At 44.5% G+C, this 20,200-nt stretch overlaps 1 protein-coding gene across 3 annotated transcripts in view; it reads right to left on the minus strand.

Annotated features, from left to right (window-relative positions):
* LOC106569603 (rho guanine nucleotide exchange factor 18) overlaps nucleotides 1–20,200 on the minus strand; it is a 38,144-nt gene that overhangs the window by 11,373 nt on the left and 6,571 nt on the right. For 2 of the 3 annotated variants that reach the window (XM_014141130.3, XM_014141127.3), the window contains exons 2-13: nucleotides 15,790–15,858; nucleotides 15,165–15,302; nucleotides 14,808–14,948; nucleotides 12,973–13,094; nucleotides 12,695–12,805; nucleotides 12,234–12,477; nucleotides 4,124–4,378; nucleotides 3,707–3,786; nucleotides 3,337–3,515; nucleotides 3,047–3,120; nucleotides 2,699–2,884; nucleotides 1,764–1,982 (exon numbers count right to left, since the gene is read on the minus strand). In XM_014141130.3, coding sequence (XP_013996605.1) covers nucleotides 1,764–1,982; nucleotides 2,699–2,884; nucleotides 3,047–3,120; nucleotides 3,337–3,515; nucleotides 3,707–3,786; nucleotides 4,124–4,378; nucleotides 12,234–12,477; nucleotides 12,695–12,805; nucleotides 12,973–13,094; nucleotides 14,808–14,948; nucleotides 15,165–15,270 — 1,717 coding nt within the window. In that variant the 5' untranslated portion in view covers nucleotides 15,271–15,302; nucleotides 15,790–15,858. The remainder of the gene's footprint in view (nucleotides 1–1,763; nucleotides 1,983–2,698; nucleotides 2,885–3,046; nucleotides 3,121–3,336; nucleotides 3,516–3,706; nucleotides 3,787–4,123; nucleotides 4,379–12,233; nucleotides 12,478–12,694; nucleotides 12,806–12,972; nucleotides 13,095–14,807; nucleotides 14,949–15,164; nucleotides 15,303–15,789; nucleotides 15,859–20,200) is intronic. The other variant, XM_014141128.3, reaches the window with a different exon arrangement.

Consider the following 20,200-nt stretch of genomic DNA (forward strand, 5'->3'; position numbering starts at 1 on the left):
ACCCCTCTGCAAAACATGACTTAGTACTTGGTGGCAAAACCCTTGTTGGCAATCAGAGGTCAGACGTTTCTTGTAGTTGGCCATCAGGTTTGCACACATCTCAGGAGGGATTTTGTCCCACTCCTCCTTGCAGATCTTCTCCAAGTCATTAAGGTTTCGAGGCCCTTTGATGCGGTGAAGTTGTCCTGTCCCCTTAGCAGAAAAACACCCCCAAAGCATAATGTTTCCACCTCCATGTTTGACGGTGGGGATGGTGTTCTTGGGGTCATAGGCAGCATTCCTCCTCCTCCAAACACGGCGAGTTGAGTTGATGCCAAAGAGCTCCAATTTGGTCTCATCTGACCACAACACTTTCACCCAGTTGTCCTCTGAATCATTCAGATGTTCATTGGCAAACTTCAGACGGGCATGTATATGTGCTTTCTTGAGCAGGGGGACCTTGCGGGAGCTGCAGCATTTCAGTCCTTCACGGTGTAGTGTGTTACCAATTGTTTTCTTGGTAACTATGGACCCAGCTGCCTTGAGATCATTGACAAGATCCTCCCGTGTAGTTCTGGGCTGATTCCTCACCGTTCTCATGATCATTGCAACTCCACGAGGTGAGATCTTGCATGGAGCCCCAGGCCGAGGGATATTGACAGTTCTTTTGTGTTTCTTCCATTTGCGAATAATCGCACCAACTGTTGTCACCTTCTCACCAAGCTGCTTGGCGATGGTCTTGTAGCCCATTCCAGCTTTGTGTAGGTCTACAATCTTGTCCCTGACATCCTTGGAGAGCTCTTTGATCTTGGCCATGGTGGAGAGTTTGGAATCTGATTGATTGCTTCTGTGGACAGGTGTCTTTTATACAGGTAACACACTGAGATTAGGAGCATTCCCTTTAAGAGTGTGCTCCTAATCTCAGCTCGTTACCTGTATAAAAGACACCTGGGAGCCAGAAATCGTTCTGATTGAGAGGGGTCAAATACTTATTTCCCTCATTAAAATGCAAATCAATTTTTAACATTTTTGACATGCGTTTTTCTAGATTTCTTTGTTGTTATTCTGTCTCTCACTGTTCAAATAAACCTACCATTAAAATTATAGACTGATCATTTCTTTGTCAGTGCGCAAACGTACAAAATCAGCAGGGGATCAAATACTTTTTTCCCCCTCACTGTAATAGTCCATCTGTATGGGTATTATAGTCCATCTGTATGGGTATAATAGTCCATCTGTATGAGCGGCAGACCGACTGAGCGGCAGACCGACTGAGCGGCAGACCGACTGAGCGGCAGACTTACTCTTGATAGACCACTGCACCACTCGGGAGGCCCAAAAAACTGCATCGCAGTGCTAGCTGTGCCACTAGAGATTCTGGGTTCGAGTTCAGGGTCTGTCGCAGCCGGCCGCGACCGGGAGACCCATGGGGCAGCACACAATCAGCCCAGCGTCGGCAGGGATGTCCTTGTCCCATCGCGCACTAGCGACTCCTGTGGTGGGACGGGCGCAGTGCACGCTGACACGGTCGCCGGGTGTACGGTGTTTCCTCCGACACATTGGTGTGGCTGGCTTCCGGGTTAAGTGGGCATTGTGTGAAGAAGCAGTGCGGCTTGGATGGGCTTGGTTGGGTTGTGTTTCGGAGGACACACAGCTCTTGACCTTCGCCTCTCCTGAGTCCGTACAGGAGTTGCAGTGATGACACAAGACTGTAACTACCAATTGGATACCACGAAATTGGGGAGAAAAAGGGGTTAACTATTTTTTTTAAATAAAAGACTTACTCTTGATGGGGGTGGGAGGGTTGCAGTCGTAACCTCCAAAGGTCTCAGCTCTCCTAATTACCGACAGGTTCCCCAGCCGCCCAAGGCCTAGCCCCCCTAGACAAAGGCGTACCACTTCTGGCCTCAAACTGAACCTCCCTGGTCCCAGGCTGTCCTCTTGATGGGGGTTGGGATCTCTCACAGTCACACCGGACAGGAGAAGGTTCTGCAGATTCTCCACTGAGAAAAGAAGAAGAAGAAGAACCTAAAATCTGATTATCTGACAGACAAGCTGACATTGGATTCTCATGGTGAGTCAACATTTAGAACAGATTTACTAAAGACGATGGTGACGTGAACTATTATCAGATCAGACCTGCCAGGAGTACCGAGGTCAGTGGTAAACAGAGGGGATGGGGAGCTATTACAATATTGCTTTAACCTATCAAACTATGTATCAAAACCTCTCAGATCTCCACAATTGCTTAGGTCAGTGGTTCCCAAACTGTGGGGCACTACCCTTAAGGGAAGACCTTAGAGAGCTATTTATAACAGGTCAGAAATGTCCAGATCAACTAGCCCATGTCAGCTAACGGCTTTTAGCCCATCCATTTTGTTATAATATTTCAGTCACTTAAATATCACATGAATACACATTAGACAAAATATGTAGAATTGCAAGGAAATTAGCTTAAACTGCAAAATGTTCTCTACCCCATGACAAAATGTGTAGAATTGCAGAAAATCTTAAAACCTGCACAATTCTCTCTCCACCAACAACGGGTGAGAACAGTTTGAGTAATGAACAGTGCTTGTGCCCACAGAAATAGACATGAGGGGGGGGGGGGGGGGGGCGAAAGATGTTCCCCAATGCTGGAAGGAGGGCCTGAGTGAAAAGGTTTGAGCACCCCTGGCTTAAGGCATGGTCTAGGAGTGGATTCGTGCTTCATTCCTACCCTCAGTGATGGCCCCCTTGAGCAGTGTCTCCCCCTGCTGGAGGTCTGAGGCGTCACCGCGGAGCAGCAGACAAGCGTGGGCAGCTACATCCTCCATCCCTGTTACAGCCTCTGCCATGTCAGCAAACATCTGCAGCTTCTCTGTCAGGCTCTGCACGATCTGGGTATCCTTCACATACAGACGCTCTGAAAACACACAAACTCTATGGTAAAAAACAAACAAAAAAAACACACGAGACGCTCTGGAAACACATTCCGTAAGGCCTGACAATGGGATTTGAAGGCATTTGGACAGCTGTTATTGAGGACATTTTGAAGCTCTCTGGTAGAGCTGGTAGAGTCTCTTACCTTGGAAGTCTCTGAGCCTGGCTAGCCTGGCCTCCTCCTGCTCATTGCTCAGCTGCTCCTCCATCACTGGACAACTGGGACACAAAGAGAGTCAAACACACTGGGGTTACTATAAGCCCTAAGAACTGACTCAAATGCTGATTACAAATCAGTTGAAAGTGTAGAAAGTAAAATAACTGGAGATAGCGAGGTAAGTGAGAGAGAAAAAGTATGAGATTAAACCTAATTTGAGAGAACATATTGTCCTCTCTGTCCTTGCCCTACCCCCTCCCTACCTATGTCATTCCTACCTGTTGACAGCGTCTCGTATAAGGCTCATCCAGGCGTTGCAGTCCTCTCTGGAGGATGTGTGTATCTCGTACATCTCTGGCATGCTGGACGAAGCACTGATCAGGAACATAGCCTTGTCCTCATGGGCCATCTCCCTGACGATCAGCATCTGGAGGGAGATTACCGACGTCTTGTTGTCCTGAAAAAGGAGAGGAGGACGAGGAGGAGAGGAGGACGAGATGGACGAGGAGAAGGACACAGAGGATCAGAGGTTATCAACATTTTCTGGCCTTCTCTCCTTGAAGGAGGCCATACTTTAAAACTAGCACATGTTGGGATTAAAATGAGTAGCTGGACACATATTCTCTTATATTGAGAAATTTCCCTCACCACATTAGCAAATATGAGTTTCTGGTCCTTTTCCTTTTGTAAGAGCAGCAGGACATCTGACAACAGAACAGCATGGATGTCTGAAGACATGGGATAGAAACAGACAAACACTCAAATCAACAAATACGCCATCCTCACAGATCATCACAGCATTCATAATAGATAAGTATGACTATGACCAGGAGTTCTGACTGTGTGACCTGACCAGAAGGAATTATGGGTTCTAGATATAGACTATAACAGGGCCTGATAGGTCACATGAGGTCTTGGGTGTCCAGAATGAGAATCCCTGATTACTAGAAGAAACAATTGCCAATTTTCAGAAAAACTGCAGTAAAAACCAAGCTTTTACACCGTAAATATCATCCCCAAAAAACATTGCAAGATCCCAGAAGGGCCGATTAGAGAGGTCACCACCTTTGAGCCGTCCGTTTGCCACCCGACAGCTGACAGTCCCCTCATGGAGCAGGGTTCTGAAGCCCTCAGCCAGATCCTCTCTCGTGAACACCCTGCCGTCCTTCCACCGGCCATGAGAACGAGGCTCCAACCTGCTGCCTATGTCTCTCAGCCTGGAGGCCCTCTCATAGTCGTGGACCTGGGAGTCCACAGCAGAGATGGTCTCTTTGATCAGAACCAGGGCCTGGGCCAGGGCACCGTGCTCCTCACTGTCGGCTGGTGGGAGGAGAGGAGGACACACAGAGAGAGAAGTCAGAGGACCAAAATGGAACTTGTGGAACTTCTTTAATGGAAAACTATTACAGTAAGTACACTTTCTACTCAACAGGCATAAAACATATTATCTATACCTCTATTGTCTTTAATCAAGAAAATATAAATTTGACATAAGAGCTTGTCTGACCACCACGCTTACTACTGCCAACTTAAAATCTTAGAACCTACTAAAAAAGCCACAAGATGACATTTCAACATCAGATTTCTACATTCTGTGACACATTTGAAATTTAACTGAACGAATTCATAATGATAAATAAAAATTCTGTTGTTGACCCCTGGATTTTATGGGATGCCACCAAAGGTTTTATTTAAAATAATGCAACTGCATTTGCATCTTGGTTGAATAAATCACAATTAAAGTAGATATCAGAAACGGAAATGTTGTTTACTGCATTAGAGCATTCTGAACAAATAATTTTTTCAGACCAGGTAGCTATTACTCTTTCCAAAGTCAAGACAGAACTTACATTTATTGAGAAAACAGAGAACAGAATTTGCCATCAATGAGTTAGACCCAACCATTAATTCCATGGTAATTGTCCTAGTCGTTTACTGGCCTTAAGCAGTAATGATCAATTAGCTGATATAGCAACTATTGAATCTGAAACAGAGGAATTACTAACAAACCCCAAATTAATCAAAGTTTCTCTAGCTTCTATAAAGAACTGTTCACCTCTGATTGTAAATCCACACTAAGCCAGACTTTCTAAAATAATAAAGAACTTGTCTTCTCTCAACAGAAGAAGACACCTCGCTTGGAGCCCAAATTTCTCTCAATGAACTCAAAAGGCCATTGGATAGCATGAATAAAGGCATATCACCTGGATGGGTTAGTATTCCTCCTGAAGTCTATTAAAAATGTTGGATTCAATTAGGTCCACTATAGCTTGAAATTATGAACACAGCCATTCACAAAGGTTAATTTCGGGAGAGATGTGAATACAGCACTAATTTCGCTTTAAAAAGATCATAGGTAAATTCTGCTTTATCTCAAGTTCTAAATGAATCTAACCAAATCAGCCCTAGTGCCACTCAAGACCCTGATGGAGGACTCCATCTCTACTTATGGAATCCCAATCGTTTCCCATTTTAAAAACTTGGGAGTAGATATATTTCCTTCCTATAAGAATATTTCGAAGATAAATACACAATGCAGAGACAGAGGACGAGAGGTCAATTACCCATGATTTTGGAAAAATATGGAAAAACAGAGGATTCACGACATCACTGGGAACTCCTGTGAAGAATGGACCAGAGGTGATGGCTCTACTGAATGCTCTCCAGTTACCTGGACAAGTTGCGATTTTGAAAATGAAAGCACATTGAACAATCTTTACAGGCGAGAGTAAAGGTAATGATCTGCCTGACACAGCAGCCAAGGCGGCTGCCAAGAGAACACCTCTGTCACCTAAACTGATTAGGAGATACACCTTGGATACATTGCAACACATTAGAGATATGCAAAGCAGTGCACCAAAAGTGTGGGAATGGATGGCTGCAGGATGCAAACTCAACCAAGAAGGTGTGTGGAAATACAACCTGAGATGTGTAGCTCCAAATGCACTCTTACCCTGCTTGGCAACACAGATCCACTCTTTGGGACACATTGGTGTGGACAAGATACTTTATTGTTTTGTGGGCAAATGTTGGAATCCTGGTGTGCAGAAAGAGGCTGAGGCTGTTGTGGCGAATTACAACATTTGACTGGAAAACAACACCAAGGGACGAGTGAAAGTACAGACACGATGAGCACCTGCCCCACCAGGACCCTTCAGACATCTACAGCTTGATTACATCACGCTGCCCAAATGTAAAGGACATGAAGATGTGCTGGTCGTTGTTGATCGTTTCTCACGATGGGTTGAAGCCTAACCTACTAAGAAAGGAACTGTACAACACACAGCTAAAATTCTGATTCGAGAAATCATTCCCAGATGGGGATTTGCGGAACAATTAGATTCTGACCAAGGCACTCATTACACAGGAAAGGTGTGTAAGGCCGTAGCTCGTCTTCTGAACATAAGGGCAGTGTAGTTGCCAGTCTATCATCCTTAATCGAGTGGACAGGTAGAACACACAAATCGAGTTTTGAAAGTGAGACTGTCAAAGACACATCAAGAAAGGAGAGCATGGCCAGATGCATTGCCTATGGTATTATGCAGTATACGGGCAACACATAACAAAACCACATGGTTGAGTCCATTCGAGGTCGTCACAGGTCAACCCATGTCACAAAGCAGACGTTCACTTTATGAGTGACACAATGCTTAACTATTGCATACAACTCTCTAAAACAGTAGGGGAAGTAAAAGAGGTGTGGGGAATAACTACCAAGGGGGGACATGACGTAATACCAGGACAGTGGGTGATGGTAAACAAATATGTAATAGAGACATTAGGGCCAAAATGGGAAGGTCCTCTATCAAGTTTTGCTCATAACAAGGTCAGCAGTAAAAGTCCAGGGAAAATCACAATGGATACATGTCACTCATTGCAAGGTTGTCCATTTGATGACAAAGTGGAGCATGGAGAATAATGAACTGATTGATTAGCAATCTCGAGTGAAGAAGCATAGTAAGACGATCAGAACCTGATAAGCTTCCATGTTGTACATCGCAGTCGTCATATTAGGGATATCTAGGTGAAATGTCCAATGTTTTCCTGAAAATTGGGACATGCTTACTTAGGGGAAATCTATGTGAAATATCAATTTCTCTTGAAACCAGGACTGTCAGAACATAATTTCTAATGTGGGACTGATACCAGTGTGGAATAAAAGGACTTGGTGAATGATTACCTTGCCAATGGGATGATTGAATATTATTGTCTTGTAGACAATATTTTTTTGTGTGAGTTTCCTCCTAATACAGGATGTGGTAGGAATTGTAAGATACATCATCCTTACACCTGTTAATACTTGTTTTCTATAACTTTTTTGGAAATCTATTTCTTATTGTAACAGCAAGAACAATATGCCCTTTGTGTTTTATAGAAATGCAAGGTGTTTAATGTGAATGATTTTATGCATACTGCTAATGTTTTTTTATACTTTAAATTTTTTCATGTTTTTTATTGTTTTCTAAAAATACATTTTAAGTATATTTATTTTTTAAATGATCTAGGGGGGAGTATAAGAATATTTTGAAGATAAATACACAACGCAGAGATCGAGGACAAGAGGTCAATACAGTACTAAAGGTTAAGAGGACAAAGTCAACAGATTACTAACAATCAATGGAAATAGTGTTTTTTTTCTGTAATAGGGGATTAATGAGCAATGGTTCAGAGACATGGGAGGAATTTGTCTAGGCATCAAGCCTGAAATAGGATACTTGTTATTTGGCCATTGTCCCAGTTTTATTGCAAGGAATTCTAAATTGTCAACCACAGGCTACGGCTGGGTTATAAAGTACATACTGTCTCTTTGTTCTGTGGAGAGAATCACAGGAGAGAATCACTGAGGACAGGGAAGGAACGATCATCTACCTCTCAGCATAACATCCATAATTTATCCTCTTTGAATAAACCTATTTACCTCCCCCTGATTTGCTTTGGGGTCTGTGTTACTAAATTATAACATCAACTGCTAACATTCCTTAGATAAAACCAGAAACTTTAACAGAAGGCTCAAATCAATTCAATCCGACCTCATCAGATGTAATATCTCAGTTGCTTGATTGGCAGAATATCTATTGTCAAAATGAATATATTGCAACGGCTGAATTTCTGTAGTTCAATGCCTCCCATGTCTCCTCCTTCTGGCTATGGGATAAAGTTAATTGTGCGGTTTCAAAATGAATGTGGCAAGGTAAATGATCTTGGATCAAACTAACAAACTTACAAAGGGGGAAAGACATAAGAGGACTTTCCGTACCAAACTTTAAATTGTATTTCCAAGCACTAGCACTTTGCCCCATCCTAAATTGGTTTAGACATGATTCATCTGCCCCTGGCTGAGTATAGAGAGAAATATGGTGTCTCCTATTGCCCTGGAAGAGGTGGTCCCCACTGATATATGCCTTAATGTAATATGGTGTCTCCTATTGACCAGGAAGAGGTGGTCCCCACTGATATATGCCTTAATGTAATATGGTGTCTCCTATTGACCAGGAAGAGGTGGTCCCCACTGATATATGCCTTAATGTAATATGGTGTCTCCTATTGACCAGGAAGAGGTGGTCTTCACTGATATATCTCTCAAACAATGTAAACTACACTTTGGTCCTATTACTGCTCACACAATTTTTATTTGGCGCAACATTTCAAAACTGTGTAACGAGGAATCAAAACGGCATAACCATACTCCAATATTACACAATAATGCCTTGCCATGTGGAGGGAGACCTTTTGCATCCCCACAATGATCTAAATATGGAATCTGTACCCTTGCCGATATCATGGACAGTAATGATTTGAGAACATCCCAAGATTTGAAAGATGCCTGATAATGTGTATGTAAGTCCTTTTTTCTATATTTACAATTTAGGTCAGCTATGCCGGCTATGGAGTCCCTTGGGAAACCCAACTACCGAACCATCCAATGATGGGATTTAAAAGTACATTATCTGGGCTCCCGAAAGGTGTATAATAATATATATATATATATTATAACACTTTTGGAAAGCTCATATTCTGAGCAAGCCATTCAAAAAGTACGGTCAACAGATCTAATTTAATCTGAACAACCCTTTAACTGGAACAGAATATGGAAAAATATCACCTTGGCATCCCGTAATCCGAACCATCAATTTATACAGTTTAAGTTTGTTCACAGACTGTATTTAACACCAAGGAGAAGTTTTACAATGAAATTGTTCCCAACTGTTCACTGTGTTCCCTAAATCAGGCAGGCACACTCCTTCATATGAAGTGGGAGTGCCCTGCGGTTTAATACTTCTGGGGCAAAGTAAAAAATAATCATATCGAAATGCATTAATATAAATATTCAATGCTATTATGTTACTTAATGTAATCTATTATGTTACTTAATGATGATAGCCGCTTTAATCTCTCAATCAATCAGAGACGATTACTGCTGGCAGGCAGTACTGCCACAAAAAAAGAGGTTGGATGGAGACATGTTGGCTGGGTGGGGGAATGGGATGGGAGTTTGGATGGATGGAGACATGCTGGCTGGGTGGGGGAATGGGATGGATGGAGACATGTTGGCTGGGTGGGGGAATGGGATGGATGGAGACATGTTGGCTGGGTGGGGGAATGGGATGGGAGTTTGGATGGATGGAGACATGTTGGCTGGGTGGGGGAATGGGATGGGAGTTTGGATGGATGGAGACATGTTGGCTGGGTGGGGGAATGGGATGGATGGAGACATGTTGGCTGGGTGGGGGAATGGGATGGATGGAGACATGTTGGCTGGGTGGGGGAATGGGATGGGAGTTTGGATGGATGGAGACATGTTGGCTGGGTGGGGGAATGGGATGGATGGAGACATGTTGGCTGGGTGGGGGAATGGGATGGATGGAGACATGTTGGCTGGGTGGGGGAATGGGATGGGAGGTTGGATGGATGGAGACATGCTGGCTGGGTGGGGGAATGGGATGGATGGAGACATGTTGGCTAGGTGGGGGAATGGGATGGATGGAGACATGTTGGCTGGGTGGGGGAATGGGATGGATGGAGACATGTTGGCTGGGTGGGGGAATGGGATGGATGGAGACATGTTGGCTGGGTGGGGGAATGGGATGGGAGGTTGGATGGATGGATGGAGACATGCTGGCTGGGTGGGGGAATGGGATGGATGGAGACATGTTGGCTGGGTGGGGGAATGGGATGGATGGAGACATGTTGGCTGGGTGGGGGAATGGGATGGGAGGTTGGATGGATGGAGACATGCTGGCTGGGTGGGGGAATGGGATGGATGGAGACATGTTGGCTAGGTGGGGGAATGGGATGGATGGAGACATGTTGGCTGGGTGGGGGAATGGGATGGATGGAGACATGTTGGCTGGGTGGGGGAATGGGATGGATGGAGACATGTTGGCTGGGTGGGGGAATGGGATGGATGGAGACATGTTGGCTAGGTGGGGGAATGGGATGGATGGAGACATGCTGGCTGGGTGGGGGAATGGGATGGATGGAGACATGTTGGCTGGGTGGGGGAATGGGATGGATGGAGACATGTTGGCTGGGTGGGGGAATGGGATGGATGGAGACATGTTGGCTGGGTGGGGGAATGGGATGGATGGAGACATGTTGGCTAGGTGGGGGAATGGGATGGATGGAGACATGCTGGCTGGGTGGGGGAATGGGATGGATGGAGACATGTTGGCTGGGTGGGGGAATGGGATGGATGGAGACATGTTGGCTGGGTGGGGGAATGGGATGGGAGGTTGGATGGATGGAGACATGCTGGCTGGGTGGGGGAATGGGAGGTTGGATGGATGGAGACATGCTGGCTGGGTGGGGGAATGGGATGGATGGAGACATGTTGGCTGGGTGGGGGAATGGGATGGATGGAGACATGTTGGCTGGGTGGGGGAATGGGATGGATGGAGACATGTTGGCTAGGTGGGGGAATGGGATGGATGGAGACATGTTGGCTGGGTGGGGGAATGGGATGGATGGAGACATGTTGGCTGGGTGGGGGAATGGGATGGATGGAGACATGTTGGCTGGGTGGGGGAATGGGATGGATGGAGACATGTTGGCTGGGTGGGGGAATGGGATGGATGGAGACATGTTGGCTGGGTGGGGGAATGGGATGGGAGGTTGGATGGATGGAGACATGCTGGCTGGGTGGGGGAATGGGATGGGAGGTTGGATGGATGGAGACATGTTGGCTGGGTGGGGGAATGGGATGGATGGAGACATGTTGGCTGGGTGGGGGAATGGGATGGGAGGTTGGATGGATGGAGACATGTTGGCTGGGTGGGGGAATGGGATGGATGGAGACATGTTGGCTGGGTGGGAGAATGGGATGGGAGGTTGGATGGATGGAGACATGCTGGCTGGGTGGGGGAATGGGATGGGAGGTTGGATGGAGACATGTTGGCTGGGTTGGGGAATGGGATGGGAGGTTGGATGGATGGATGGATGGAGACATGTTGGCTGGGTGGGGGAATGGGATGGGAGGTTGGATGGATGGAGACATGCTGGCTGGGTGGGGGAATGGGATGGGAGGTTGGATGGATGGAGACATGCTGGCTGGGTGGGGGAATGGGAGGTTGGATGGATGGAGACATGTTGGCTGGGTGGTGGATTGGGATGGGAGGTTGGATGGATGGATGGAGACATGTTGGCTGGGTTGGAGAATGGGATGGGAGGTTGGATGGATGGAGACATGTTGGCTGAGTTGGGGGATGGGAGGTTGGACGGAGACATGTTGGCTAGGTGGGAGAATGGGATGGGAGGTTGGATGGATGGAGACATGTTGGCTGGGTTGGGGGATGGGAGGTTGGATGGATGGAGACATGTTGGCTGAGTGGGGGAATGGGATGGGAAGTTGTATGGAGACATGTTGGCTCCATCCCCCAACAAAAAACAAGAAAACAAATAAAAACTATTACACTAAGGTACTTCATTGTTACCCAGAAATTATTTGATATTGATATCGTGATATCTTTAAATGCAATGTATCCACTTGACTGGAATTGTATTTTTAAACTGTCAAATAAATCCATCAATCTAGTCACACTGCAGACTCTGGGTCAAATGCCAAACAGATTCTAACTACCTGGCATGCCAGTCAAGTTAATCAAGTGCACCTAGTTACCTTCAGTGATACAGTCTAACTGTATGATTTCAGTAGTACAATGCTTGTTGAGTTAGTTACCTTCAGTGTTCAGTAGAATGCGTTCCACCAGGACGGGGTACTTTGTGATCCGCTGAGTCACCAACAGGATGCATTCTGGTACTCCTAACCTCCGAACGACGGACAACCGACCGATTTTCATGATCAAGTTCTGGAACTTTCTGTTGTTCTGTAGCTGTTCCTTGTAGAGACTGACAGCGTCAGTGTGGTGACTACAGAACACGCCGTAACTCTCCTTCATCCTCTCCCCCATCTCACCTGAAAACTACAAAACAACAATCATCAGGTAAACAACATTCTGATGAGGTAAACAACATGTTTATCAGGAATGACAAAGGGAAAGTATAGAGAGTCATGATTTCCTTAGAATGTTTTCTCAAAGGAACCATTCATGCTGGTGAGGACAGTGCCACACCACAGCCCTGTCATAACACAGTCCTCCTGAGGGGTTAGCTAGCTCAACACACACACGCACAAGCTACCTGGTTGATGAGTATATCTCCCAGCTGTGTGACAGTGTGGTGGTTGTGTCTGTCCCGGCCGTCCCTGAGACACCACAGGAAGTGTTTGTGGATGTGCAGCAGGCTGTCGATCTGATGTAAAAATAAAGGAACGATTACACACATCTATTGGTTTTAAGCAGGAGATAAAATATATGTGATTAAAGGAAACAGAGATTACAGTCCACACACTGAACTATACTCCCGTGTGGTTTATTGAAACTACTTTTCAACTCCTTAGGAGTCAGAAATGGAGATACCTGAGGGAACATCCTCTCAAGCCTACTATCCTCCATATGTAGGCTGTGTCTCAGCTCATACTGGTAAACACTCAGCAACAGCTTCAGGGTCCGCACATGATGCACCTCAGTCTGGATCAACTCTGAGGGGGCAGTATATTTACATTATCACTACTGTTATACAGTTGAAGTCAGAAGTTTACATAGACCTTAGCCAAATACATATAAACTCAGTTTTTCACAATTCCTGACATTTAATTGTGGTAAAAATTCCCTGTCTTAGGTCAGTTAGGATCACCAGTTTATTTTAAGAATGTGAAATGTCAGAATAACAGTTGAGAGAATGATTTATTTGAGCTTTTATTTCTTTCATCACATACCCACTGGGTCAGAAATGTACATACACTCAATTAGTATTTGGTAGCATTGCCTTTAAATTGTTTAACTTGGGTCAAACATTTCGGGTAGCCTTCCAAAAGCTTCCCAAAATAAGTTGAGTGAATTTTGGACCATTCCTCCTGACAGAGTTGGTGTAACTGAGTCAGGTTTGTAGGCCTCCATGCTTGCACACGCTTTTTCAGTTCTGCCCACAAATTTTCTATGGGATTGAGGTCAGGGCTTTGTGATGGCCACTCCAATACCTTGACTTTGTTGTCCTTAAGCCATTTTGCCACAACTTTTGAAGTATGCTTGCGGCCAAGCTTTAACTTCCTGACTGATGTCTTGAGAAGTCGCTTTAATATATCCACATCATTTTCCTTCCTCATAATTTCCCTTCCTTTTGTGAAGTGCACCAGTCCCTCCTGCAGCAAATCACCCCCACAACATGATGCTGCCACTCCCGTGATTCACGGTTGGGATGGTGTTCTTCGGCTTGCAAGCCTCCCCCTTTTCCTCCAAACATAACGATGGTCATTATGGCCAAACAGTTCTATATTTATTTCATCAGACCAGAGGACATTTCTCCAAAAAGTATAATCTTTCTCCCCATGTGCAGTTGTAAACTGTAGTTTGCCATTTTTGTTGGCGGTTTTGGTAGCAGTGACTTCTTCCTTGCTGAGTAGCCTTTCAGGTTATGCCGATATAGGACTCGTTTTACTGTGGATATAGATACTTTTGTACCTGTTTCCTCCAGCATCTTCACAAGGTCCTTTGCTGTTGTTCCGGGATTGATTTTCACTTTTCGCACCAAAGTACATTCATCTCTAGGAGACAGAACGCGTCTCCTTCCTGTGTGATATGACGGCTGCGTGGTCCCATGGTGTTTATACTTGCGTACTATTGTTTGTACAGATGAACGTGGTACCTTCAGGCGTTTGGAAATTGCTCCCAAGGATGAACCAGACTTGTGGAGGTCTATAATTATTTTTCTGAGGTCTTGGTTGATTTACTTTTATTTTCCCATGATGTCAAGCAAAGAAGCACTGAGTTTGAAGGTAGGCCTTGAAATACATCCACAGGGGACACCTCCAATTGACTCAAATGATGTCAATTAGCCTATCAGAAGCTTCTAAAGCCATGACATAATTTTCTGGAATTTTCCAAGCTGTTTAAAGGCACAGTCAACTTAGTGTATGTAAACATCAAAGCTGTGATGCATCTTGGGACTGACTGACTGACTGATCTAGAAATATTATTGAGTAGTTACCTGTGATGCAAGATGATTTGTAGATCAGTCAGTCTCAACTCGTCTTTTAAGTTGGCTACAATGTCGAAGGCGCCCATTATCAGCATAATTGTAGTAGTCATTATCCTCAGTATCATCACCCTCCACACAGGCCTTTTGCAGATAACATCATCCACCCTGCTATCCAGCTCCAGTACTGTATGTTCTTACTATTGAGCTATGTTCTTACCGTAGATGACATCTTGCCTCTTTACAGCGTCTTGGTGGAGGCTGTTTATGTACTGCTGGTCCACAGCAACACTCCAGGACTCTCCCTCCAGGTCCTGAGCATCAGCCTCCAGCTCCGCTCGCAGGGCAGAGTAGTGGCCATCTATACACACCCAATAACACACACAGCCTTAATAACACTTGGTCATCTGTTGGGCATCAACAATGAAATGGGCGACGGCCATATTGGAATGAAGGTGGTTTGGTGAACCACAACCACTTGATTTGAGACCTGGAGACTTGCATTAGCTCTCCAAAGTAATGCCTAAGCTCTAGCTCAGATTCCCCTATTATTACAGCAAGCAACCAGGTGACGTACCTTCTAAGTTGATGGTGTCTGTGGAGGACGTGGAGAGGGACACCGAGTCCTCAGGAGGAGGAGCAGGCCAGGGAGAGAGTCCTCTGACAGCATCCAGGTCATCCATGTGTTATCTGGAGGTTAAAGGTCGTGATGGGACTAAGGTGTTAGCAGTGGAGTTCATGGGTGGCGGAAACACAGAAAGAAAAGAAAAGAAAAGAAAGAAAGAAAGAAAGAAAGAAAGAAAGAAAGAAAGAAAGAAAGAAAGAAAGAAAGAAAGAAAGAAAGAAAGAAAGAAAGAAAGAAAGAAAGAAAGAAAGAAAGAAAGAAAGAAAGAAAGAAAGAAGAGAGCGAAAGAAAGAAAGAGAAAGAGAAAAAAGAAAAAAGAGAAAGAAAGACAGAAAGAGAAAATACAGAAAGAGAGCGAAAGAAAAAAAAAAGAAAGAGAGATTATTTAAATGCTAACTTGTAAAGCTATGGAGTAGAAACATGGCCAGGTCACAATTCCACTGTCTTGGCAGTCTGGTTTCATGTAAAGACACAGTTTAATTTTTTGTGGCCTGCTGTAAATGACATGTTTAGACATATTTACATTAACAGAATATTCAGAAGGGCAGTTCATCAGGATACAGAGAGATCAACTCACCTTGCGTGTGAAACTTGTTTCTACTGTTGATTTGTTGGAACGATCAAAAGCCTGCTTAAAAAAAAAACCCTGACAGGAAGAGAGGATCAGATGGTGTTGAATCCTGACAGACGGTTTTATGTCACAGAACAGAAAGAAAGGCAGTGGCGTGAAAAGTAAAAAGGTAAATAAGAAAAAACTGGTTTGACAGACTGACAGCACGAGAGGCTTACAGACGAGACACATGACAGGAGAGAGAGAGACATGACAGGAGAGAGAAAGAAAGAGAGAGAGCATTCGCACAAGACATAGCAGGACATAGGAAAACTACATCTACTAACTTTGGATATTGTGCACTGTCCCTGTCAACTAAATTACATGAAATGAAATAAACTTAATGAAGCCTTCATAAACACTTTTTAAAGGCTTAAATAGATGTTTCATAAACAAATGTCATACATAAAATAAGTGGAGAAAGTGTTATGTCACATGTTAAATGACATTAGAAAGATCCTATTGAGGTGCTTTTTTTTTGCGTTTTCCCCCCAAAAACTTAAATATCAGCTGTGAATTAAGATGTAAAGAAATTTGCAGAAAGAACTGGCTGTCAGCTATGACATGACACCTTGACTTTGAACAAATCTATTTTTGGTTATTGAACTACAGTAGATGAAGTGGATGAACATCCAGTGACAGAATTACATCATGGGTCCATGATCTGTACTACACAAAAATGCATAATGATGGATATTAATATTATTCTCTTCATGTTGATGTTTCCTGAAAAGTTACACAAAGGTAGAAATATGCAATATCCTTTTTTTGTGCCTATTTGGGTATTATTCTACACACTGGCTATTTTTCTAATGAACTCGGCCCCCAAACAAGACCCCATTTAGTTGGTCAGGACCAGACCAGACCTGGACCAATCATAGACGTCTATGTTTCACAAGATAGGACATCACAGCACAGTAGAGTTCAGTACAGTACAGTCGAGTTCAGTCGACTACAGTAAATTAGATATGTTCAGTACAGTATACTGTACTTTACTCTAGTGTGCTCTACAGTACTCTAGAGAACAGTAACTCACTTGCTGTGTGTGTGTGTGTGTGTGTGTGTGTGTGTGTGTGTGTGTGTGTGTGTGTGTGTGTGTGTGTGTGTGTGTGTGTGTGTGTGTGTGTGTGTAATACACAGCTGGGTAATAAAGACAGAGTCCCTATAACCTCTGTCTCACCTGTTAAGTACCCAGACAGACACAGATACGTCCTGCAGTACAGCACATCAAGAAACAATTAGCCTTGTAAATAGCAGATTGATTACCGCTGTGCTATCTGTGCAGCGAACCATTAACGTAAAACAACACTGTGCTCTGCCAGACAGATCACTAAGGCTGCGGGGCTAAGAAACAACACTGCTCTGCCAGACAGATCACTAAGGCTGCGAGGCTAAGAAACAACACTGCTCTGCCAGACAGATCACTAAGGCTGCGAGGCTAAGAAACAACACTGCTCTGCCAGACAGATCACTAAGGCTGCGAGGCTAAGAAACAACACTGCTCTGCCAGACAGATCACTAAGGCTGCGAGGCTAAGAAACAACACTGCTCTGCCAGACAGATCACTAAGGCTGCGAGGCTAAGACACAACACCGTGCTCTGCCAGACAGATCACTAAGGCTGCGAGGCTAAGAAACAACACTGTGCTCTGCCAGACAGATCACTAAGGCTGCGAGGCTAAGACACAACACCGTGCTCTGCCAGACAGATCACTAAGGCTGTGAGGCCAAGACACAACACCGTGCTCTGCCAGACAGATCACTAAGGCTGCGAGGCTAAGAAATAACACTGTGCTCTGCCAGACAGATCACTAAGACTGCGAGGCCAAGACACAACACCGTGCTCTGCCAGACCTGTATTTCATGCTCCACACCTTCTCCCAGTCCTCTCCTCCCTGTTCCTCCCCTCTCCCAGGCCCTATTCCCTATATGTAGTGCACAAGGTAGGAGGGGAGGACTGGGAGAAGGTGTGGGGCATGAAATACAGGTTAGCCCCATTTGTGTTAGTCAGAACGAGAACTAGACGAGCAAGTCAGCCAAGTATCCCAGCGGTGTGTGGCAGCTCATGTTTTTTATTCTACTAAGTCAGTCCCCACCAGTATATTTTATTATCAACCTGTCATGCCAGAGCCTGCAGTGAAGTAGTGGTAGAAACAAGTGGATAAACACTGATCACTGTTCGCAGTGACTAATGTGCCCTGCATTCTTCTTTTTGTTAATTTAACCTTTACTGACTCATGCTGACACCAAGGCCTTTTTGTTCATTTAATCTTTACTTAAAGCAGGGACTCATGCTGACACCAAGGCCTTTTTGTTCATTTAATCTTTACTGACTCATGCTGACACCAAGGCCTTTTTGTTCATTTAACCTTTACTGACTCATGCTGACACCAAGGCCTTTTTGTTAATTTAACCTTTACTGACTCATGCTGACACCAAGGCCTTTTTGTTAATTTAACCTTTACTGACTCATGCTGACACCAAGGCCTTTTTGTTCATTTAATCTTTACTGACTCATGCTGACACCAAGGCCTTTTTGTTCATTTAACCTTTACTGACTCATGCTGACACCAAGGCCTTTTTGTTCATTTAATCTTTACTGACTCATGCTGACACCAAGGCCTTTTTTGTACAGACTAGCCCTGCACGAACATCAATACAACATCAATTACACTAAACATGAAAACAAAACAAATCGCATGAAACATTCTTCAGTAAAATGTCCTCTAACATCCACCTTTAAGGAGTTTTGGAGATAATTTTACATGAGAAGCGCAAAACAACTAAAAGCGCCGAACAGAGCCCACTTTCACCCGGGCAACTTCCAGATACGGTAGGGAGGGAACTTCCCGCTGCGGACCAGAGCCCACTTTCAGAGATGAATTACAGTGACTCAGATTCCGAATCTGAGATAGATTCTGCACCCGAGGCAGACAAAGATGAATCCGGAATGCATAAGGCTGTACTATTAGAATACACTGATTAGATTGACCTAACTAGGTGATCTCTACGGTTAGCCATCCCTGACTCCGGGTCTGGTAACTTATACGTCTGATGGTTAACAATGAAGTGAGGTAGGGCAGAAGTTTATGCAAGACGAGCGCAACGCATCAATCTACGAGACTTCTGAGAGGGCTAGCCTACTTTCTGATACAACACGCAATGATGTATACTGAACCTATCGCCCGTAATAAAGCGCAATGCGCTATGATGAACTGCATCCAATGGCTTCAATACGGTGCCAGCTGCATTCATATAGATGACATCACCATAGTCTAAATAACCGGTGTGAATGTCGACTGAAGGATTTGTTTTCTGCTATTTAATGAAAGACAGGAGCTGTTCCTATTGAAGAAGACTACTTTAAGTTCTTCATTTCATCAGTCCAGATATTTATAAAGTGGAACACGGTCAACGAGGACACCATCCAAAGTACGTATGCATAAATCATCAGATACATTTTTACTTGATTTGAAAAACAACATATATTTGCTTTTTACCTGCAGTAAGTACCAATTTCAGTTCAACAAATGCTTTCTGCTGGGCAATAAAGGCAGATTGAAGCTCTGATAGAGCCTGGTCAGCTGGGGGGCAATAACATGCAGCACAGTGTCATGTGCACACAGGTGAAAGTTGTGTTTGTTTTTTTTACAGATAGACCAATATTGTTAATGTAAATAGTGAAAAGAACCGGGCCAACAATCAATACCTGTGGGACACCCTTCGTTATGTCCAGAAAGGCTGATTTAACACCATCAGCAAATACACAATGTGTTGGCCTGGTCCAGAAGAATTGACGAAAGCCTCTAAAAGCATTTTAACATTCACACAAAATAAAATAGTGCGTAAACAGCGTTTGTGTGTTTACCCTCACCTACAATACTGACTGCCTTTGATAAATAACAGTCAGCACACTGCAATTAGTTAGTAAATGTTGAAAATGCTCCCTTCATGCCCACATGGCAGGGGCCTTGACACACTGTTTACTGATTAACAGGAGCTAGCTACAGTATCTCTCCTTCTCCCTTCTCTTTCTTTCTATTGTTCTCTCTCACACTCTCTCTCTCTCTCTCTCTCACTATGTCTTCATCTCTCTCTCACTGTCTCCATCTCTCTCTCTCTCTCTCTCTCTCTCTCTCTCTCTCTCTCTCTCAATGTCTCCATCTCTCTGTCTCCATCTCACACTATGTCTTCATCTCTCTCTCACTGGCTCCATCTCTCTCACTCTCTCACTGGCTCCATCTCTCTCGCTCTCTCACTGTCTCCATCTCTCACTGTCTCCATCTCGCTCACTGTCTCCATCTCGCTCACTGTCTCCATCTCGCTCGCTCTCTCTCTCACTGTCTCCATCTCTCTCTCTCTCTCGTCTCCACTCTCTC

The sequence above is a fragment of the Salmo salar genome, chromosome 14 (assembly GCF_965601325.2).
Source record: "Salmo salar chromosome 14, fSalSal1, whole genome shotgun sequence".
Lineage (NCBI taxonomy): Eukaryota > Metazoa > Chordata > Actinopteri > Salmoniformes > Salmonidae > Salmo > Salmo salar.